This window comes from Dendrobates tinctorius, unplaced genomic scaffold, assembly GCF_039654945.1.
Source record: "Dendrobates tinctorius isolate UK_male_01 unplaced genomic scaffold, ASM3965494v1 ptg000019l, whole genome shotgun sequence".
NCBI classification, from domain to species: domain Eukaryota; kingdom Metazoa; phylum Chordata; class Amphibia; order Anura; family Dendrobatidae; genus Dendrobates; species Dendrobates tinctorius.
The window spans coordinates 7,259,262-7,283,987 of record NW_027361687.1 but is presented as its reverse complement, the minus strand read 5'-3'; the positions used below and the strand labels follow the sequence as shown (position 1 = coordinate 7,283,987).

General features: G+C 47.3%; 1 protein-coding gene across 1 annotated transcript in view; it reads right to left on the bottom strand.

The window, feature by feature from the left end:
• Positions 1-7,487: 7,487 nt before the first annotated feature.
• Positions 7,488-24,726, bottom strand: part of LOC141082766 (alpha-1-antitrypsin-like) — a 102,292-nt gene continuing 85,053 nt past the window's right edge. The window contains exons 4-5 of the mRNA XM_073566682.1: positions 8,076-8,223; positions 7,488-7,722 (exon numbers count right to left, since the gene is read on the bottom strand). Coding sequence (XP_073422783.1) covers positions 7,537-7,722; positions 8,076-8,223 — 334 coding nt within the window. The 3' untranslated portion in view covers positions 7,488-7,536. The remainder of the gene's footprint in view (positions 7,723-8,075; positions 8,224-24,726) is intronic.

The following is a 24,726-nucleotide window of genomic DNA, read 5'->3' as shown; positions in this document are numbered from 1 at the left end:
TATCATCTGGCCAAATAGGTTCCTGTCAGCCTTCAAAATTACCTCCTTGCCAAGGCCTTGTCTGTGTGTCTTCATTCTGATGTTAGAGAACGTTTTAAGATTGTTCTTCGTCATCTTGTCATGAAACAGTGTAGTTGGCGTATCGGTACCCAAACGCTCATCCTTGAATGTGCGATATGCATCCTCTTCTATACTGTATGCCCCTAGAAGGTCTTTGGCTACATCTGGTGGTGCTGCAGTCGCTGTTGATAAACTGATAAGTTCACCATTATGCTCTTTGTTGAAGGGGTTCAACCAACCAGTCTCCAGCAGTTCAACAAAAGATCGGACATCGGCTTCATCTCTTCTAATCCTGGACACCTGTAGGTCTGAATGACTGAAGTCAGTATATTGTTGGCCTACTAGGGCCCTCAGCTGCCTCAAGTACATGCTGCGGTACTCCGATGTCAGGTAGAATCTGGCGACAGCTCCAACTTTGAGGCTGAAGCCTTTTGTGCCCCCTGGTGTCTGGGTGTCTTTGTTGATTGTTTCTTCGATGGTCTGGTCCACAGGAATCCGTCCAAAAGGATTCTTGCTACCGATCTGGACCGAAAAGCCACCTTTCATGAAGCATCCATGGACCTCTGGGTGGTCTATGGGCAGCCGAGACATCATAGCATAGTAATAGGTTAGGTATCGGGCATAGTTGACCTTGTCATAGGCAAAACACCACGGTATCATCTGTCGGATTGCTCCTAGGTGAAGCATCCAGTTTCCTTCTCTTGAAGCTCGAACCAGGGCCAGCATGGTCTCGACCATGTCCAAGTATGACATCCAGAATGCTGAGAGTTGTTCATTTCTGAAGGTCTCAAGATAAACTTGAAAGAGCTTCAGGGTAAGTGTGCAAGATTCATTATCCAAGAACTTTTCGAAGGATCCCTGCGACACACTGATGCAAAAGTTTGTGATGTTCTTCAGTGTTTCATCCAGATGGTGAAGGTCCCTTGCATGGTTTTCTTCTAGCCATGGAAGGAAGTTTTTCCATGCAAGCCTCATAAGTGCTTCATAGACCAGCTTGTGTAGTCTCACTGCTCTGTTGTACCTCCGGCCGTCCATCACTCCAGACACTGATCCTTCAGCGATGACACCGGATTCAACACACAGATCTCTAAGGCCTGCATCCTGAAATCTCTTACCTATGATGGAGAGGAGATTACAGATTGTGTGGAAGACACCCATTCTAATTATAATGTTCTTGAACTTCTCCTGTTTCCAGATAACCTCGGCAGCTTTGGCATAGAGTGCTTGATCAAACACGCACACAATTCTGTTAAGCTTCAGGGTCTGCATGATGGCATGTGTTTGCTCCAAGACTTCATTCACAGTGGACATGGCTGTTGCAGGAGCATTGATAGTGGGCAGGTAGCTTACAGTGTCCTGGGCCACTACAATGTTGCTGCGGATTTGGATGTTGAACCCAGTCCAACTGCTAATGGTCTGATCCTCATGGTCTGACATTCTAGCCAGAAGCCAGATATGGTTCTTGGTTTTTGAATCCTGGACCTCCTTGGTAGTGTTAACATTCGCAGTCTCAATCCTAGGTGGCCCTCCCCACCGCCCAACATTGTATATTGGTAGCATTAATTCTGTCGGAATTATGCTTCTTTTCTTCGACTTGGTTACATCTGGCAGGACTTTTGTCACAGAGCATGCAACATTGGACTGAACAGCGATGCCATTGACTCTATGAGATGTACCTGCTCCACTTAGTGTCTCCTCAAGTCTGTCAATGTTATCCCAGGCCAAGGTTGTGAACACACCAGGGTAGATATTTGCTGGCATTGGGATGTCATCCGTTGAACATTCCAACTTCTGGATACAAAGGGCTGTATCGATCTACTCAGCCGTTGAATATGACACACAGTGGCCAAGATGATTCAGAGTTCGAACCAGTTCTGTATTGCCGGTCAAAGACTTAATTGCAAAGGACAGCAGTACGTGCTTGGGTGACTTTGTCTTTCCATTGGTAACAGCAAAAACCAAGTAACTGCCGAAGGATGTGGCAAGACGTTGAGCTCTTTCAGAGGGAGTTTGGCACTCACAATCGCCTGTAAGCAGGGTTTGCAGGAATTGAGTGACTAATGCAGGAATGACATTCTGATCTGTATCGGGAGGCCATGGCTGACTCACATCTTGCTTCTTGATCTCATTCCTCAGCTGCATTGCTGCTTTGGTTACGACATCTCCAGAGTTAGCGGCTCTTGCTTCTTGCAGATCTTTTGTCATGCTGTGTGCTTGCCGGGCAAGGTCGTCCATTGATAGGCTATATGGATAGACTAGAAGCTTACCTTTCTCATCGGAGAGAAAGAGGAGTGATTCACCAAACTCTGTTTCAAGTTTTCTGCGAACATGTTTCTTTGTCGATGGTTTCAGTTTGATGATACCACAGGACATCATGCATCTCTGAAGCCTAGATGTGAGGTTTATCATAGGCAGTACTTCTGGGTTTGGGAACAATTCAGTCCTTATATACAAGAAGAGTTCCTCAAGGGCTTCTCTCTCTGCCTCTCCGTAGCGTACTTCCTTGCTTTCTTCCTGATTTTCTACTGCACCAGACCTACAGGCCACTTGGGAATCATCTTTTGTGAATAGTTTGTAGCACGACTTGTGGTAGTGCCCCTCTGAAGCAACAAGGTCTCTGCTAAGTAAACCAAGGATTCTCTGTGTGCCTTTCCTTATCACTGCTCTGCGGATCGTCTCATCTGCTCGTAGCTCAACACACTGGACGATTGGCTCCCTTGTTTTTTCTCCTTTGAGATACTTGCTTGACTTCTCGCAGAACATACATACTTTGGCATACACCCTGCTATCACTGGGGGTACCCCTCGGTAGCCTCCTCCTGGGGATTTCGCTTTCTGTTTCGACATTGACACCCTTGGCAAGGATAGAATCCAGTGACTTCTTCAATGTAAAGAGACTACGACATTTACCGTGATATTGCATGTGTGGTATTTCTCGTTCTTCAAGGCCCTTAGCTGCTTCCAGGACGGATTCATGCTGTCTGATCTCTGCAGCCCTAAGCAATGTTTTCCAGGAGTCCAAATCCTGTAGGGACGCCAGATCATCACTGTCATCATTAGAGCAGTGTATGATACAGTCGATCAGTGATTTCTTCCTCGCTGGTACTTCCATCATGCCATTAGATATGTCAGTAAACACCTGCAAACACAAAGAAAAACATTAAAACCCTTGGCACCGAGCGCCGTACGAGTACTGCTCTCTCGTCCTGGACCAAAGGACAAGAGCAGTACTAGTATGGCACAACCCCTTTAGCGTCCCCGCCGCTAATCGCGCAGGGATCGGGGGTAGATGGCCGCACTTACCGGCAGCAGGGCTTGTCCCCTCGCCGTGTGTGGCCATCGCGCTGACCCCCTGCAGCTAGAATCACTGTGAAACATGGCGTGATTCGCTGCAGGGGTTCGTGCCTGTGGAGAGATTGGTGCATTTACCAGTGACTCCACAGGCCAGGGGGAGGATGTCAGTGTCTGATCTCCTCCCCCTGTGCTGCGATTGGCTAGAACATCGTTCTAGCCATAGCAGTGATGTAGCAGGGCCGACACAGTGTCGCCTCTGCCTGTATGAGATCCTGTCAGCACAGGGTCTCATACGGGGACGATCGCTGCACTGTGCAGGCTGGCCGGACCTGCCTGCACTCGCTGGAACTTGTGGTACCACAAGTGCAGTTGTCCTGAGTAGGCTGATACCCCATATAAGCAGGTAAACTACTGTTTGGGCGCATGGCAGAGCTCGGAAGGGAAGGAGCACCGTTTGACTTTTCAATGCGAAATTGTCTGGAATTGAGATCGGACGCCATGTCGCGTTTGGACAGCCCCTGATGTGCCTAAGCTGTGGAACCCCCCCATAAGTGACATCATTTAGGAAAGTAGACCCCCTAAGGAAGTTATCTGGATGTGTGGTGACTCGTGAGCACTTTGAACCCCCAAGTGTTTCACAGATGTTTACAATGTAGAACCGTAAAAATAAAAAATCATTTTTTTCACAAAAATGATATTTTCACCCCCATTTTTTATTTTCCCAAGGGTAATAGGAGAAATTGGACCCCAAAAGTTGTTGTGCAATTTGTCTTGAGTATGCTGATACCTGATATGTGGGGGTAAACCACTGTTTGGGCACATGGCAGAGCTCAGAAGGGAAAGAGCGCTGTTTGACTTTCAATGCAAAATTGGCTGGAAATGAGATCAGACGCCATGTCATGTTTGGAGATCCCCTAATGTGCCTAAACAGTGGAAACTCCTCCACAAGTGACATCATTTTGGAAAGTAGACCCCCTAAGGAACTTATATGGATGTGTGGTGACTCGTGAACACTTTGAACCCCAAGTGCTTCACAGATGTTTATAATGTAGAGCTGTAAAAATAAAAAAATCATATTTTTTTCACAAATATGATCTTTTCACCCCAAATTTTTTAGCTTCCCAAGGGTAATAGGATAAATTGGACCCCAAAAGTTGTTGTGCAATTAGTCTTGAGTATGCTGATACCCTATATGTGGGGTAAACCACTATTTGGGTGCATGGCAGAGCTCGGAAGGGAAGAGCGCCGTTTGACTTTCAATGTAAAATTGGCTGATGCAAAAGGACTGTATATAAGGCTTCCCCAGACTGGTGTCCACTGTTTGGGACCCAGTCCTTTTGTCTGCCCTTGTTCACACATTGAGGTCAACTTTGACACAAGGCAAGGTTTTTAATATTAGACAGTGTAGGACTATCCCGAACAGAGTTACCGTGTCGTGGTGGGATAGCTTTCATGCTACTTTTGATCAAAAACAGTATTACTAAAAACTCTGTATTATTTAGATGCACTTTTGCTTTTACTTATTTAGTTACAGCAGAGTTTTTGCTGACTTTGTCTTTTGCAGGTTTTATGTTTTATGGCCAATGTCAATATGCATTTATATGCTGCATCTGTATCAACTCAAACCAAGCTCAATTTTTGTGTTTTTTCTCTATATTTTTGCATTCTGTGCAAGCTGGGGTGTGGCCTCCCTCTCCTGAGTTGGAAATTGTATTTAAGGCTTCCCCAGACTGGTGTCCACTGTTTGGGACCCAGTCTTTTCGTCTGCCCTTGTTCACACATTGAGGTCAACTTTGACACAAGGCACAGTGTAGGACTATCCCGAACAGAGTTACCATATCGTGGTGGGATAGCTTTCATGCTACTTTTGATCAAAAACAGTATTACTAAAAACTCTGTATTATTTAGATGCACTTTTGCTTTTACTTATTTAGTTACAGCAGGGTTTTTGCTCACTTTGTCTTTTGCAGGTTTTATGGTCAATGTCAACATGCATTTATATGTATGATGATCCTACTATACCCCCCTCCCTCAATCCCCTCCTTACAAAGAATGGTGACCCCCATCACAGTATGATACCCCAATAGAGATGAGTGTGCACTTAAGTGCTCGGGTGCTCGTTGCTCAAACTGAGCAATTCCTAATACTCGCATAAGAAGTATAATGGGAGTCAATGGGAAAGCCGAGCTCTTTTCTGGCAGACCCTACAAAGAGGTCTGGAGGGCAGTGAAAATGTTCAAATGAATGGGAAAAGTGCTGAATGACAGGAGAACAGCATACATCAGAATTTATGGGTTCTCTATAGATATATATGTTTCAGTATGTATGTGTCTGTGTATAACCATGTCTATATGTATGTAAGTGCTCTACGCATGCATGTGTGTTGTGAATTTGCTTTCTGGCCTACCTCTGGTTACTTCTGAAGGTAGTAGAGCTGGTTCTCTTTCTGGGCTCCCTCTGGTGGTTACTGGAGGTAATGGAGCTGATCTAATTAACAGAGGCCTGCCACCTGATGATGAGGAGGATGACTGGAGCTCTGGAGTTTCTGACTGGATTTAAGACAGCCAACTCCCTCTATCCCTGCTGGTGATTTTTTCCTGCCTCCTGAGGTCTTAGTTTCCAGCTCAGTTCCTGCATGCTCAAGCTAAGTGTTCTTAAAAGATGGTAACACATTGCAAGCTTTCCAGACTACTCAGGTCTCTTCATCAGGCTTGACTAATACAACATCTGAAGAATCACATACTTAACCACAAAACAGCACAGAAATAACGGCAATAGATAAGACAAGTGATGTGAAGCTTGTCATTATGGGAGAGGGATAAGCATAAATATTGAAACAGTTCATAGATAAGCAGTGTGAAGGTTTTATTGCCCTCTGATTGGGGTCTACGTCTGTGTTGTGTGATGACTCCAGAAGGTCTGAAGAACAAATTCCTTAATTGATGTAAAAAGACATAATCTACTGGCTAACACAATACAAAGATATACCGTATTTTTCACTTTATAAGATGCTCCGGACTATAAGACGCACCCCAAATTTTGAGGAGAAAAATAGGAAAAAACTTTTTTTTAATAAAATGGTGGTGCTTCTTATAATCCAGGCGTCTTACTGCTTACCGGGGGTGATGGGAAGCGAGGTCCCAGGGTTGCTGCTGAAAGAGGCAGGAGTGGAACGTTGCTGCTAGGATGAGGGGGTGTCCGATGCAGCCGCTGTGCTATGTCCCCGTGCTTTGTACCTGGTGCTGCCGGGTGCTGCCCGCCGGCTCTGTCCCCCATGCTGCTGCCGCCGCGCTCTGTCCCCCAATGCTGTCTGGTGCTGCCGCCCGCTCTGTCCCCTGGTGCTGCCACCTGCTGTGTCCTCCGGTGCAGCTGCCGCCACCGCGCTCTGTCCCCCAGTGCTTGCCGCCGCCATGCTCTGTCCCGTGGTGCGTGGAGGGGCTCTCATCTCCCGAGATTTCAGTGCCGAGATCTCCATCTGCACTTGCGTGGCGGCCATTTTCCAGGAAGCAATCCACTGCACAGGCGAGAAAGCATGGATGGAACGGCAGAGCCCCCCCACACAGCACGGGACAGAGCGAGGTGGTGGCGGCAGCAAGCACCGGGGCACAGAGCGCTGAGGCGGCAGCACACGGTGGACAGAGCACGGCAGCAGCAAGCACCGGACACCCACTGCGGCAGCACAGATAAGTTATATCCACATTGTAAGACGCACCCCTATTTTCCCCCCAATTTGGGGGAAAAAAGTGCATCTTACAAAGCAAAAAATACGGTATATTTTTCCTGGTGCAATATGTGAGCATCTAGTGCCCCATTATACATTTTGTCCAAGGTCCCACTTGGTGTCAAACCAGCCCTGCTAACAAGGTATAGGTGAAATCCAAAAAAAATCCTGTACTCACCCTATTGACTACTTTTCTGGCCAGTGCTCCTCCACTGGTGTCCACATACTTCCTGCAGTGCCACTTACCAAACATCCATGTGACCACTGCAGTCAATCATTGGACTCACATGAATAATGAGTGACAGCTAAAGACAGTGATTGGCGGCAACAGTCATGGAGGGATGTACATCATGTTATCAGTGCAGCTGCCGTATCCCTGATAATACAAGACTAGAGTAAGAAGAGCACAGACAGAGAGTAGACACAGTGCTTTATTGTGTGACAAATGTGTTGGATCTCATTTTATTTTGTTGGGTTTATTATTCTTCCGTCGAAAATCTCAATTAAAATATCTTTGCTGTAGATGGAGAAAAAGAACGGTCGGTTAAATGTGATATTTAGTGGAGGACTGAGCTTCGATTTCCCAATGGCATCGGCATCGGCTTCTGTTCCCTCCTCATCCACTTTCAGCACAGCTTTATGGACAGCCTACAGAGGTTGAGAGCAGAAAAGTCATGAAACATAGCTCACCTGCTCTTTTAATGGGTCCTTAAGGGGGTGGTCGAATTAGGAACATTGCCTCCCACAAGTCCCTCAAGAATCAGCTGCAATGACTAGAGAAGGCAACTGACCTTTCCTAGTACTGCAGTACAAATGATGCGTAAATCTTTGGACAATTTAACTTAATAAATATGTATTTTTTGACTAAATTATGATGGTAGGAGTGAACTAATTTGCATAATTTTCCCCATGGAGCATTGCCTATGTGAATCCAGTCCATCTCATTAACGAGATGCAGCCTCTGAAAATGATTCTTTGCTCAAACCCAAAATTAATTTTACCTTTGACACTGTTAGCCTGGAGTCTCCCGTTATCCCGGATAGGTCAGCTTGGTCAGAAAATACCTTTTTGATACCCAAACATTCTAGTTCCTTCTTAAGATCAATTTCGTGGGAAATGGAAAATTTTGGAATTGATAGAATAATATCTCTGCAAATGGAAAAAGTCTCATTATGCCATAGAAATGTCTCACTAAAATGTCCATGTTCACACTGCAATCACAACTTCTTAATTGTGTCATTGCATAATAACAAGTTAATTTTGATCTGCAAAACCATACTGAACAACTAACCTGCACCCAGGTTGAATAACATACCAGGCACAGTCTGTTAATATCAGAGGTGTGAGTGCAGCTCTGAGGTATAATATAGTATCTAACTCAAAATCAGTAAGGTAATGTGTGTACACAATGACTGCTCGAGCAGAATAGTGAGTGTGTAGGAGGAGGAGTCCCCGCTGTGTAACTGGGCCGGAACCAAGAGGACTGTTCACCAAGGTTCCTAGGGGGACCATTTTCGGGGGACATAATTAGGGGACGGAACACAGAGTTTTAGAAGGGATGGGGGTGGAGCCAGTATAAAAGGGACTGAGGATGCCAGCAGGGGGCACTCGACGGAGCAGGAGAGAAGGAGCAGGGAAACAAGAGGGTGCCAGAGAGCCAGAGCGAGAAGAAGAGAGCAGCGACTGGAGGGACTGAAGGGAGACTCATGACGGACAGGAGAGAGATGGCACTGAGCCGTCCAGCAGAGAGACACCGACCGTCCAACCGCACTCCTGCTGCTCAGGTCACCCCCACTGTCCATATTTATAGAAACATACAGGCCATTAACACCCAGAAACTTATGAAGAACTTGCAGTCTTCATTGGCCCCTATTTCCTCCCTCTCATGTTCTGATTCTGCATTGAAGCATTACAATGAAACACTTCAAAGTGCCCTGGATGAATTTGCACCTTCTATACATAGAACACCACAACACAGACTGCGACAACCCTGGAACACCCTGCAAACACGTTTCCTGCAGCGGTGCTCCAGGTGTGCCGAACGTCTGTGGAGAAAATCCAATCTACCCGAACATTTCATCCATTATAAGTTTATGCTTAGAACTTACACACTGCCCTTCACCTCTCCAAACAAACCTATTTAAACACCCTCATCACCTTTTCATTCTCTACTAAACCCAAGAGTACAGGCCCCAACCACGGAGCTTCGAGCTGACGATCTGGCCAATTCCTTCAAAGAAAAAATTGACCAGATCCGACAGGAAATTATCTCCCAATCACCTCATACCATGCACTGTCCTCCCTCCCCCACTGCATCTAGCTCACTCTCTGATTTTGAACCAGTCACAGAAGAAGAAGTAAGCAGGCTCCTTGCATATTCCCGCCCAACCACTTGCACCATTGACCCATTTCCGTCACATCTCCTCCAGTCCTTTTCCCCTGCTGTCACCCCTCACCTAACTAAAATATTTAACCTCTCTCTCTCTTCTGGTATCTTTCCCTCCTCATTTACGAAACAATCACTGACCTCAGGGAGACCAAAGAAAACACTGCAGCAGCCGGCAAAGGTGCTGAATCAGTGAAATCCTAGGTGCAATGCTCCCAGGGAAATATGAATATGCAAATAATGTCCATGGAGCCTCATTTAAGAGTCTCAAATACGGGACTAGCCAGATCTTCCTCCAGGGAAGGACCCAGCCAAGGGGTGGTTCCTTTCGGAAACCACCATTACCACCATATTAAGTGACCCTTTAAGTCAATATCCAGCTCTTTACGAGTTTACAGATATGACAAGGGAAATACCAAGGCCAGGTAACCATCCACAGACAGCTGTTTCGGGGTGTTTCCCCTCATCAGTGTGGAGTAGGATTCTGGCTAGGTGGGAGCAATGCCTAGTAGACCAACATCACGAAACAATCACTGACCTCAGGGAGACCAGTCAAAGAAAACACTGCGGCAGCCGGCAAATGCGCTCAATCAGTGAAATCCTAGGTGAAATGCTCCCTGGGAAATATGAATATGCAAATAAAGTCCATGGAGCCTCATTTAAGAGTCTCAAACACGGGACTAGCCAGATCTTCCTCTAGGGAAGGACCCAACCAAGAGGTGGCTCCTTTCGGAAACCACCATAACCACCGTATTAAGTGACCCTTTAAGTCAATATCCAGCTCTTTACAAGTTTACAGATATGACAAGGGAAATATCAAGGCCAGGTATCCATCCACAGACAGCTGTTTCTTTTTTTTTTTTTTTTTTTTAAACCATTCAGGTTAGTTATAAACAACTCAATATAAGCTCATCAACTTAAACGTCGTTGTTTCAACTCTCATCATCATGGTTCATATTTATTTTAGTATAACAAACCAAGGGTATACACAAAAGACATCCTGAACATCAATAAACATCACTAAAATTCACTGATATTTGATCAGGTGCTGCCATTTTTTAAATTTCCAGACACCCTCTGCATCAGAACCACCACCGCCTTCGCTGTCTAATTTATAAATCAAGTATAATCTAGAAAGGATCAGCTCGACACACTTATTCACAGATACATGCTTCTCTTTGAAAATTCCTAAATTCCTCACATCCCACAAGTCATAATTAACCATAGGATTCTATTTTTCACACGACCACATGCACCAATTCCAAACATCGCAACACGCCAGTCAATAAAACTCACACCTGCTAATTCCTTACACAACCCACCTACACACTTCCGCACACTGCACACGTAATCACAGTCCCACATAGTATGCCACACAGTCTCACATCCACCACATCCTTCCCTCGGGCACACATCAGTTCTGGTCAGACCTCGTCTCTTCTGAACCTGTCGCACAGGCAAAATATTGTGCAAGGACATCCATACAATATCCCTTTGTCTATTAGACATCCCGTGCGTTTCCAAACTCTTCCATGCAACCGAAACTTCATTCCCTCTCAACCTCACAATATTACATTCCACATCATTCTTACGTATTATTTTCATCACATTCTTACCCATTCTAAAATCATTCATCGGTACACTGAGCAAATCATGCTTCTTCACAAACTTCTCAATCACCTCATACCAGACTGGACACTTGAAAGCAACAGGCACTCTAGCATCCCTCTTTCTCCAACATAAGCCATATAACATCCAACCAGCAGAATAACTTGCCATATACCCTCCCTTATTTCCTTTATTCAGCAAAATAACAACAGTTTTGATATACTGAAGCCCCAGAAAAATCTCAATGTTCGGAAAGGCCATGCCACCATGGTGACACGCCTTGAATAGACTCTCTCTCTTAAGTTTCTCTATTTTACTGCTCCAGAAAAAAGTAAAAACTAACTTTTCCACTCTTTTTATTTTCCTACATGATGGTGGAAAAACTGTTGCAATAAAAAGCAAAATCGGAAGAATCACCGCTTTTATGACCAAAATCTTACCACTCAAGGTCAAGTCTCTCAGTCGCCAAAAATTTAACTTACGCTCTATGCGCAATCCACACTCCTCCCAGCTCTCCTTACCTTCCAAGTCCTTATTAAATAATACTCCCAGCACTTTGATAGCACCCTCCTCACACTTTACCCCCTCCATTTTAACCCTGTCATCCCCAAAACATTTAAAACTACATTTAATCCAATTCACTCTAAAGCCAGATGCACCACAGAAAAACTCCAGAAGCAACTTAACCCTACTCATAGACGCAACACTTTCACTCACAGCCACAACATCATCCATATATCCAAGAACTTTCACATGCTTTCCACCACTCCCAGGTACCAACAAACCTCGCATCATTTTATCACGTCTCACCAAGCACAACAGAGGTTCAATCACACATACAAACAAAACAGGGGACATGGGACACCCCTGCCTTACACCAGACTTAATATTCACTTTCTCACTCAACCACTCATTAACAAGAAACTCACTTGACACACAATCATACAAAGACATTATCCCATTCACAAATTTTTGAGGAAATCCCATTCTATCCAGAACTTTAAACAAAAACACATGCGAGACCCTATCAAACGCTTTCTCAAAATCAATTGACAGAACCATACACTTCCGTTTCCTTCCCATGCAGTCTCCAATCAAATCCCTTAATAACAATAAGTTATCACTCATACTTCTTCCAGGCACAGCACACACTTGATCCTCATCCACAACACTTCCAATCACCTCACGCATGCGATTCGCCAACAATTTGCTATAGATTTTGTAATCTGCGTTCAGCAATATTATAGGTCTCCAATTCTCTAAACACTTTCTCTCACCTTTCTTATGCACAAACACAACCACCCCCTCTTTCATTGATTCACACAACTTACCACTCTCCCACATATACTTACATATCTCAGTCAAATCAGCTCCCAGAATATCCCACGCCTTCACATAGAATTCTACCGGCAATCCGTCTTTACCTGGAGTCTTATTCTTTTTAGCACTCTTCATCACATTTTCTACTTCTTCCATAATTACGTCCTCATTCAAAATATCACATTCTCCACTATCCAACTTGTTCTCTAACCCATTCAGCACTTCTGAAACAAGACCAGAATCAATCCATTTTTTATCATATAACTTGCTATAGAACCTATTCACCTCCTTTATCACATTGTCACCTGACACACACAAACCATTCCTATCCAGGATTTTATCCATATCAGCCTTTCTCCCATTCATTTTCTTAAAAAAGAACCTTGTGCACTTTTCATCTTTCTCAAGATGTTCTATTTTGGTGCGATAGATGATTTCTTTCCCTTTTTCATCCATAACACTCTTTAATTCACTCTTTGTCTCAGCCAGCAGATCAGACACATCCATGCCACTTTCTCCACACTTCCTTAACCAGTCTAAGCGCCTGTTTAAATCATTAAATCTAGTCCGATAAATAGCAGCTTTTTTATAGCCCCACTTTTTGAAGAATTTTTTGCAACACACCTTAACCCAGTCCCACCATTCCAGTACACACGCAAAATCCATCTTACATACTCTCCACTCTTTATACTTTATTTTTAATTCATTCATCACATCCTCATCTTCTAACAATCTTACATTCAGCTTCCAAACCCCACCCCCATACACATGGTCATCAATCGCACTAAACACACCACTCAAACACTCATGATCAGAAAAAGGTACAGCATTTTGTTCAAAATTCATACACAACATATTTTTGGAAAACAACATTTTATCTATCCTGGATGCAATACCACCCCTATCAGCATGGTACGTTGGCGGTGGTGGGATGCCAAATTTCAGAGCAGCAGCATCTAGAAGGGAAAAATCAGAAATAAGATTGGATAACTTTTTACCAGTTATGTCACAATTTCCTTCTGTGGTGCAATTAAAGTCTCCAACTAAAACTGTAGGCATTTTGCCCAGAAGAAACAAACTTAATTTTTCCAAAAGAGCCAGACGCTCCTTTTTCCTGTCGTGTCCTGATGGACAGTACACATTAATAATTCTAGCCCGCCACCCCCTATAGCTAACATGTGCAATTATACATCTACCCACCTCTACCACCGTGTAGCTATCTAAACTAATCTCCCTGTTACCCATTAATATCCCTACACCATCATTCCTATTAACACATGAGCCAGACCATACATGCTGTCCGTAAGGCCAGTCCTTATCGCTTGGAGCGTCCACAATCCCACATTCCTGAAGACAAAAGATGTGAGCATTCATCTGTTTAATATAATCTAGAACGATTGCCCTCCTGAATTTGGATCTAATTTGCCTGACATTCAGGGACGCAATGCCCCAACCAGCTTGGGGAGCCATAACATGACTGTGTTATTTACATAACGACAAACACGCCACTTCCTCTTCAGCCGTTTTCGTCTTCCATCTGGAACTGCAACTCCTTGAATCTGTTTACGTCTGCGGGAATGCCTAAAAAAGCATTGGTGTCAGGAGAGAAGACATTCTGAGGGTAACTACGTTCACTCACCGGACTTAAACCAACTTCACCAGGGTCTGCCCAATCCGTTCTGGGCTTCTTACAGGAATTTCCAGGCTCCTCATCCTCAGAGGACCTCGCAAGAGTGACGTCACCTTGATCTCCACAACTGGCCAACTCCTCCTCAGTAGCAAACCAAGATACACTGGGGGTATTGCCAAGAGTACTCTCCAACTCCCCCTCCCCACAGACATCAGACCGAAGAGGGAGCTCACATTCAACATCAGTAGCTTCCAAAACTGCCACCTCTGGGCTGGGAGACTCCGTTTGGGGCAGGGCCTCCTCATGTGCCTCCATGATTTCAGGTTCCTCAATAAGTTCCGAGTCTGAAACCTGTGGAATGTCAACAACAGCAGCAGGGGGTGCAGCTGCCCCACCTGAGACCTCAGCGTAAGACATAGGACTGATCCTGGCCTTACAGTCCAGATACTTATGGCCCTCCTCCCCACAAGCATTACACATAACAGGATTTGTGCAGTCTTTTGCCATATGGCCAGAAGCATTGCAATTCCTGCAAGTTGGCATCTCCTTGCAACTATCCTGGGTATGCCCGAAATTTTTACACCTCCTGCAATACATCGGGGCATCTGGAAAGAACAAAAAAACAGTATTTTTCCCAATTGAAAAATTAAGAGGGGGGTAATGGATGCCTCCCGGGCCTTGGGGATCCATCACAAATCTCACAAAAAATTTGTACTTCCCAGTCCAGAGCCCTTCTCCATTTAGGACCCTGTGGGAGTACTGAACATAAATGCAATGTCTTTTCAAAAATAAAGCAATGTCCTCCAGGGAAACAAAAGGGTTGTGCATGAATACTACAAGTGGGATATCTCCCTTAGAGTACAGCACAGTAAAGGTAAGACCTTCCAGCAAAGGATTTGCCACTCCATTTTTCAGGGCAGTAAACAAATTCTGGCAAGCCGCCATAGAAGATAGCACCAGTACATACCTGCCTTCTCTCCTAAACTCCTGCAGGAATATTATATCGGACTTCCGAATCTTCAGGATGTCATAAAACACCATGTTGACCAAATATCCCAGGGAAAAATGCAACTTCTTATCTTCAGCGATGTCAATCCTGAATCCATTTTTGACCCGGCTATCACCGGTCCCAGAGAATTGAAGTCGGACTCCCATCGTCCACAGCTCCAAGGATTTCCTCCCCGAAACCTCCTGGCTATCTCCCAAAAGCAGCAACCGGCTTAAGCCACCGAAGTGGCGATGCCGGAAGGCCAAGAGACAACACTCAAGGTATTCAGGAAACTCCGCACCTCATCAGTGTGGATTGGAGTAGGATTCTGGCTAGGTGGGAGCAATGCCTAGTAGACCAACATCACGAAACAATCACTGACCTCAGGGAGACCAGTCAAAGACAACACTGCGGCAGCCGGCAAAGGCGCTCAGTCAGTGAAATCCTAGGTGCAATGCTCCCTGAGAAATATGCATATGCAAATAAAGTCCATGGAGCCTCAATTAAGAGTCTCAAACGCGGGACTAGCCAGATCTTCCTCCAGGGAAGAACCCAGCCAAGGGGTGGCTCCTTTCGGAAACCACCATTACCACCATATTAAGTGACCCTTTAAGTCAATATCCAGCTCTTTACGAGTTTACAGATATGACAAGGGAAATACCAAGGCCAGGTATCCATCCACAGACAGCTGTTTTGGGGTGTTGCCCCCATCAGTGTGGAGTAGGATTCTGGCTAGGTGGAAGCAATGCCTAGTAGACTAACTGTTAGGAATCTGGGTTATTCTATGCTTATGCAGCAACCCAGATTCTCACATTTGTCTCCAGAGGCTAAGTCCTTTTTCCCTGCCTCTGAGCATGCTCACGGGACGAGCTCTCATTGGAGTTCAGGAGTCAGGTGCTCAGGTCCTGCTCCTGATTTCATTGGTTATGCTCGGGGCTCTGGATATTTCTGGAAGGTCCCGCACACTATAAAAAGTGCGCATGGCTGTTCTGCCATGCGATAGTATTTCCTATACTTGCTGCTGTGTGTTTGGTGATGGATGCTTGGACTGGTGAATGACTTATTAAGAAACCCCTTCCCTCTGATAATACGATTGTGTGAGTGATTGGGATACAGCCAGTATCTGCGCTAGCGCCAGCGCGCTCAAGCTCCACCTGTTACAGCAGCTAGCATCTTGCATTGCGCCTGCTAATTTGTGCTTGCAGTCGTTTTTGGCGTCCGCAGTGGCGACGCCGTGCACACGTCCAGTCACGGTAAAGTCCATTCGGTGGTAGTGACGTCTTTAACTACTCCAATCTCTGGCTACCGCACGTGTGCCGCTGATCATCTGTGCAGTAATACAGACTCAGCGGTTTTGTATTTGTGTTCATGTGTGCAGCTCTGTGAATTCTAACAGAGCTTGCTTTTGTGCACCAGATGCAGTTCTTCCCTGTGCACATTTCCGTCCCTGTGCTCTGCCTATTTAGCAGCGGTTATTATATATGCCGCACGGTGGACCCCGGGAGGCGAACACGTTTTATTTATATTTTTTTAAGCATGTTCCGCCGCTGTAACATAATACTAGCGCCAGGGTCTGGCTAAAAATGGCAGATCAGCAGCAACTGTTGCAATACGTGCGACAGCTCGACGCTCGCTTGACTACCCTTGAGAGGGCCCTCAGATGCCTCTGTCCAGGCACTTACAGACGCGGTGGGACGTATGTCCATGTCCGCCCTTGCGCCGATATTTACCCGCCTCCCGTTACCCGAGAAATATTCTGGGGATGGCGCCTCCTGCAGGAGTTTTATCAGCCAGTGCTCGATCCATCTGGGGCTGCTGGCTGCGCAATTCCCTACAGAATGGGCCAAGGTGGCCTTTATTATATCCCTACTGTCGGGCAAGGCGCTGGAATGGGCAACGCCACTTTGGGAGCGTGGTGACCCGGATGTTCGGACCGCGGCTAATCTACTTACCGCTATCAAGCAGGTGTTTCTCGGTCCACGGGTTACACACGATACCTCTCTCCAATTGCTTGCCTTGTCCCCAGGATCACTCTCAGTAAGTCAATACGCCTTCCGTTTTCGGACACTGGCGTCTGAGTTAGAGTGGTCCGACAAGGCACTCATCACAGTTTTTTGGAGAGGACTAGCTGAGCACGTAAAGGATGCTCTCTCCACTAGGGAGATCCCTACCACTCTGGAGGAGCTAATCTCCATCTCCCTATCGACCTCCGTTTTCGGAGCGTGGTTTGGAGCGTGCTCACACCAAGCATAGAGGTACTACGGCTCCCAAATTTTTTGAGCCTTTTGATCTGCCCGAGCCAGAGGTTCTACCCCCCGAGCCCATGGAGGTGTCTCGCGCCATTTCGGAGACATGTCCGGCGCAAGATACCATGTGCGGTTGTCACCATCTGCCTGCTGCTTCTCAGGAAGACAGCACCCCGCAATGGTCTGATTGCGAATCGGTAGGCGAGACTTTTGTCCCTCCTCACCAGCGGCCTAAAAGTTCTCGCGTGGGCACACGCGCCCAATGCGGACGGCCACTGTGGCTATATGCAGACCACGAAGTCACTGGCCGGTGCGTAGAGGTGGCCGCAGAGGGCTCGGGATGTAAAAAAATTCATTCGGGCATGCACCCTATGTGCTCGGGATAGCCTTCCCGAACAGAGAGTGGCTACGCCCACCGATACACGGCAGCCTTCTCCTAAAACTCCCACTGTCTCCCGGGTGTCCCTCCTGAGACCTGGTGATCTGGTCTCCCCCGATACCATCCGCATCTCCCGGTTCTCGGATTCACCTACCGGGAGATCAGGCTCGTCTTTTGATGAATCTGAGACCTGTGCTGCTGTCGGGCACAGGCTAGTGGATTGGAGGGTTCAGGGAGGAGGGGGCCCTAGGAGGGGGGGTAATGTTAGGAATCTGGGTTATTCTATGCTTATGCAGCAACCCAGATTCTCAAATTTGTCTCCATAGGCTAAGTCCTTTTTCCCTGCCTCTGAGGGAATGAGCTCTCATTGGAATTCAGGAGTCAGGTGCTCAGGTCCTGCTCCTGATTTCACTGGATATGCTCGGGGCTCTGAAGATTTCCAGAAGGCCCCGCACGCTATAAAAAGTGCGCATGGCTGTTCTGCCATGTGCTAGCATTTCCTATACATGCTGCTGTGTGTTTGTTGATGGGGTCTTGGACTGGTGAATGACTTATTAAGAAACCCCTTCCCTCTGATAATACAATTGTGTGAGTGATTGGGATACAGCCAGTATCCGCGCTAGCGCCAGCATGCTCAAGCTCCACCTGTTACAGCAGCTAGCGTCTTGCATCGCGCCTGCTAATTTGTGCTTGCAGTCGTTTTTGGAGTCCGCAGTGGCGACGCCGTGCACACGTCCAGTCACGTTAAGTCCATTCGGTGGTAGTGACGTCTTTAACTACTCCGATCTCTGGCTACCGCACGTGTGCCGCTGATCATCTGTGCAGTAATACAGACTCAGCGTTTTTGTATTTGTGTTTGTGTGTGCAGCTCTGTGAATTCTAACAGAGCTTGCTTTTGTGCACCAGGTGCAGTTCAATCCCTGTGCACATTTCCATCCCTGTGCTCTGCCTTTTTAGCAGCGGTTATTACATCTGCCGCACGGTGGACCCCGGGCGGCGAACACGTTTTATTTATATTTTTTTAAGCGTGTTCCGCCGCCGTAACACCAACATCACAAAACAATCACTGACCTCAGGGAGACCAGTCAAAGAAAACACTGCGGCAGCCGGCAAAGGTGCTCAATCAGTGAAATCCTAGGTGCAATGCTCCCTGGGAAATAAAAGTCCATGGAGCCTCATTTAAGAGTCTCAAACACTGATGAGGGGCAACACCCCGAAACAGCTGTCTGTGGATGGATACCTGGCCTTGGTATTTCCCTTGTCATATCTGTAAACTCGTAAAGAGCTGGATATTGACTTAAAGGATCACTTAATATGGTGGCAATGGTGGTTTCCAAAAGGAGCCACTCCATGGCTGGGTCCTTCCCTGGAGGAAGATCTGGCTAGTCCCGTGTTTGACACTCTTAAATGAGGCTCCATGGACTTTATTTGCATATTCATATATCCCTCCTCATTTAAGCATGCCATCATACATCCATTACTGAAAAAACCATCCCTCGACCAAAACTGTGCCGCTAACTATAGACCTGTCTCTAATCTTCCCTTCTTCTCTAAACTCCTGGAACGCCTTATCCGCTATCTCTTTGATAACTCTCTTCTCGACCCTCTCCAATCCGGTTTCCGCTCTTTACACTCTACTGAATCTGCCCTCACTAAAGTCTCTAATGATCTACAAACAGCTAAATCAAATGGTCATTACTCCATGCTAATTCTCTTGGATCTCTCTGCAGCATTCGACACTGTGGATCATCAGCTCCTCCTCACTATGCTCCATTCCATTGGCCTCAAGGACACCATTCTCTCCTGGTTCTCCTCCTATCTCTCTGACCACTCCTTTACTGTATCTTTTGCTGGCTCCTCCTCCTCTCATCTTCCCCTTACTGTTGGAGTCCCTCAAGGATCAGTCCTAGGCCCCCTCCTCTTCTCTTTGTACACTGCCCCTATTGGTCAAACAATCAGTAGATTTGGTTTCCAGTACCATCTCTGTGCTGATGACACCCAATTATATGCTTCTTCTGCTGACATCACTCCTGCCTTTCTAAAAAACACCAGCGATTGTCTAAATGCTGTGACTAAAATCATGTCCTCACTATATCTGAAACTGAACCTGTCAAAGACTGAACTCCTTGTGTTTCCTCCCTCTACTAATATACCCAGTGGCGGATTAAGTGGACTATGGGCCCGGGGCTGTTCATAAAACCTGGGCCCCTGTACCCCCCTTCCCACCTGAGCGCTGCGGTCCCCGTGTGGGAATTGACAGCCGTACGGACCGCAGCACTTGGTTTGCTGCGGGTCCATACGGAAAACCCGCCACCATTCCACCACGTGTGGACATGGCCTAAAAAGACGTTGCACATAAGCTGTAGGCCTACGGCCAATACGCACAAAATCGCCCAACGTGATCCTGGCCATAGGGGATCCACTTTAATGTCCCCACTTTAATTTGAAGTCCCCTTACTTCATCCATTGCAGTCCCCTATCACCCACTCACTTCATCTGCAGTGCCGCTTCATCATTTGCAGCCCCTTATCCCCCCTTCCATTTCATCATGTGCAGTCCCCTTCCCCCCCACCTTCATGTGCAGCCCCACTCCCCCATCATCATGTGCAGTTAATTTTACCCCCACATCATGTGCAGTCCCCCTTACCCCCACTTCATGTGCAGTCCCCCTTACCCCCAATTCATCATGTGCAGTCCCCCTTACCCCCAATTCATCATGTGCAGTCCCTCTTACCCCCAATTCATCATTTTCAGTCCCACTTACCCCTTAATTCATCATGTGCAGTTCCCCTTACCCCAATTCATCATGTGCAGTCCCACTTACCCCTTAATTCATCATGTGCAGTCCCACTTACCCCTTAATTCATCATGTGCAGTCCCCCTTATCCCCCACTTCATCATGTGCAGTCCCACTTATCCCCCACTTCATCATGTTCAGCCCCACTCACCCCCTTCATCATATGCAGCCCCACTCACCACCTTCATCATGTGCAGCCCCACTCACCCCCCTTCATCATGTGAAGCCCCCACTCATCCCCCCTTCATCCTGTGAAGCCCCCACTCACCCCCTTCATCCTGTACAACCCCAGTCACCCCCCTTCATCATATACAGCCCCCAGTCACCCCCCTTCATCATATACAGCCCCCAGTCACCCCCCTTCATCATATACAGCCCCCAGTCACCCCCCTTCATCATATACAGCCCCCAGTCACCCCCCTTCATCATATACAGGCCCCAGTCACCCCCCTTCATCATATACAGGCCTCAGTCACCCCCCTTCATCATATACAGGCCCCAGTCACCCCCCTTCATCATATACAGGCCCCAGTCACCCCCCTTCATTGTGTACAGCCCCCAGTCACCCCCCCTTCATCATATACAGGCCCCAGTCACCCCCCTTCATCATGTACAGCCCCAGTCACCCCCCCTTCATTGTGTACAGCCCCCACTCACCCCCCCTTCATCATATACAGGCCCAGTCACCCCCCCTTCATCATGTACAGCCCCAGTCACCCCCCTTCATTGTGTACAGCCCCCATTCACCCCCTCCCCCATTTAATTCATTTTATAAATAAAAAAAAATAAAAAAAAGTTCCCCATACTTACCTCTTAGCCGGCTCGCTCCCCAGCAGCGCCTCTGCTTTCAGCATCCTCCGGGACATGTCGGCGCGTGCACGATGACGTCATCGCGCACGCCCGACATCTGACCCGGAAGTACAGCCAGAGGGAGCCGGAGCTGAGCAGCCGTCAAGGTGACGGCCGTGCACAGCTCCCGGCCCCTCATAGAATGTGACGCAGGGGCTGTCTGCTGCCAGCGGCGTCACAGCACAGGGCACGGCTGGCCCTGTACAGGTGCTGGGGGAGCGGTCTGGGGGGCATTTGCCTCTCTGCCACCCTGCCCAGCCCGCCCCTGCCCCTGGGCCCCCAAAAAACCTTGGGCCCGGGGTGACCGCCCCATCCGCCCCTATTAAGATCCGCCATTGAATATACCTATACCTGACATTGCCTTTTCTGTGTGTGGCTCCATTATTACTCCCCAGTAACAGGCCCGTTGTCTTGGGGTCATACTTGACTCCGAGCTTTCCTTTGTCCCCCACATACGATCACTGGCTCACTCTTGTTATCTGCACCTCAAAAACATTTCTAGAATTCGACCTTTTCTTAGTTTTGACTACGCAAAAACTCTTACTGTTTCTTTTATTCATTCTTGTCTCGACTATTGTAACTCTCTTCTAATCGGTCTCCCTCTTACCAAACTCTCCCCCCTCCAATCTGTCTTGAATGCTGCTGCCAGGATCATATTCCTCGCCAATCGTTGCAATGATGCCTTTACCTTGTGCCAGTCATTACACTGGCTACCCATCCACTCCAGAATCCAGTACAAATTTATTACCCTCACCCACAAAATTCTCCATGGCTCAGCACCACACTACATCTCCTCCCTTGTTTCAGTATACCATCCTACCCGCGCCCTCCCTTCTGTTGATGACCTGAGGTTAGCATCCAAAATGATCAGAACCTCCCACTCCCGTCTCCAAGACTATACACGTGCTGCACCAATTCTTTGGAATGCACTTCCCAGGTCAATACGATTAGTCCCCAATCCCCACAATTTTAAGCGTGCCCTGAAAACTCATTTATTCAGACTGGCCTACCGCCTCAACACATTAACCTAATCTATCCCTGTGTGGTACAGCCAAAAGTTTTTACCATAACCAGGTTCCCCGCATCATGTTCCCACATGCATTATACATCCATTAGCCCTCTATGTCTGTACTGTTACACACTTAACATTATGGCTGGTCCATACAATCAGGGCAACTGTTACCACACACCTTTCGTGTCTCCCTTTTTTTCCTCATAGATTGTAAGCTTGCAAGCAGGGCCCTCATTCCTCTTGGTATCTGTATGATCTATGTGATTATTGTTATGCTGTAATGTCTATTGTCTGTACAAGTCCTCTCTGAAATGTAAAGTGCTGCGGAATAAGTCGGCGCAATAGAAATAAAATTTATTATTATTATTATTACTCCTTGCGGCCGCCACCGCCCAACTCCAGCCCGTGCCTGCTTCCTGTCCGCTGTCGCCCTCTGCCGCGGCCGCCGCTCCACTCCAGCTCGCGGCTGCGGTCTGCCAGCTGCTGCCGCTGCCTGACTCCGGCCCGTGGCTGCAGACTGTTCGCTGCCACCCACGGTCGCCGCCGCTCCACTCCAGCCCGGTCCCCGGGCAACACCGCCATGCCTCCACCAGGGAGGCAAAATGCAGAGGAACTCTTCAGGGGAACGCCCGAAGGCTCTGCCAGATCCTCGTCGGCTGGGCCCAGCGACCGAAACGCAGAAGCAGCACCGACCACCACTCTGCCGGACATCAGCGAGGATAAGTGACACATTGTAGTTAATACACAGGACCCGTAGTCGGCCATACTGCGGCCCTATAGTGACCGGTCTTGACCGGGTAGTCATGTTCGTGTTACCAGTGTATTCTTGTTTTGATCCCTGCGAGGATAACTGTTGTTAGCTTGTTGGCTGCCCAAGATCGCCCCTATAGGTATACATATATATAAAAGTTACATCTTAAGTTCTTCCCGTCTCCCATCTCGCTTCCCGCGTACATGCGATTACTACAAGTGCACCTCTAGGGTATAATACAGGATGTAGCTCAGGATCAGTATAGGATAAGTAATGTAATGTGTGTACACAGAGACTGCACAAGCAGAATAGTGAGTGCAGCTCTGGAGTATAATACAGGATGTCATTCAAAATCAGTACAGGATTAGTAATATAATGTACGTACACAGTGACAGCCCCAGCAGAATAGTGAATGCATCTCTGGAGTATAATAGTGGATGTAACTTAGGATCAGTAATGTAATGTATTTACACAGTGACTGCACCAGCAGAATAGTGAGTGCAGCTCTGCTCAGCTGCTGCTCATTCTGGTAATTGAGGGTCGGTCACCACTGATCCTGCTCTGTGTTCCTGAACTCCAGAGAATCAACACCTCTCCACCCAGGGACCTGCTCTCTCTCTTACCCAGGGAGGAGTGGGTTCCTGTGATGAGTGAAGGAGCCAAGTCCCAGGCTTCTGTTTCCTGGTCCAGGCAGGCAGGGGGCAGAAGAAACCAGCAGCCGTCCTGCACATCAGAAGACTCGGGGGTGAGAATCCAATGTGGCTCCTACTCCCCCCCCATGTCTGCAGAGACCCAGAGAAGCCGCAAGGCTTCCAACATGGAGGAGAAGCCTGATAGCAGCATGCAAGATCGCGGTCCTTCTGGAGGAAAGCTGAGTACTCACGGAGGTAAGGCTGACCTCACTGAGGAAGGTTGGGGGCTGCAAAAACCAAAGGAGTCTGTGTCCACCTATGGGTCATGAGCTACCTCTGTGAGTATGAAGAGGCGAGTAAGACCATGAGGAGGCTCCAGAAGGAGCTGCGTTGCACAAGCGCCAAAGCTGCAGGTTCCTCCAAACCCAGGACGACCCAACTCCAGGCGGAGTTAAAGCGACTAAAGCTTGATATTAATTAGCCGGAAGTGAGGAAACTTTTATAAGAGAAAAAAGTGGACCATTTAAAGAAATACTACTGAATGAGGACAGACTTGGAGAAATGGCTGATAACAGAGAGACACCAACCAGCAAGTCTGTGGGGTGGTGTGAACACTGTCCTACAGACTTGTTCACTTTTGTGCATGTCTCGTGTTTTTAATGTATTAGTTTCTTGCTTATGCAAGTTTTGGAAGAATCCTGCCCCTCTCTTGTGAGACATGCACATATAAAGCCGACTGGCACAGCATGTCCACATCGAGCAGCAGCACCTTTCTGAATCCTGCACATATAGGTACTGTTCACATTAGAGTTGAGCAAAACGGGTCGGTCATATTCAAAAGTCACCGACTTTCGCTGAAGTCGGGTTTCATGAAACGAAACCTGACCATAGCATGAGGTCGGCCATGAGGTCGGTGACCAGAGCGCCAAAGTCGCCTTTCAAAAGAAGCTTCCAGCGCCCTTTTTCAGCCAATGATGGAGGACGCACACTGTGGGCAACGCGATGACATAGGCATCGGTCACCACCATCTTTGAGAGGGGCATGCAAGTGATTG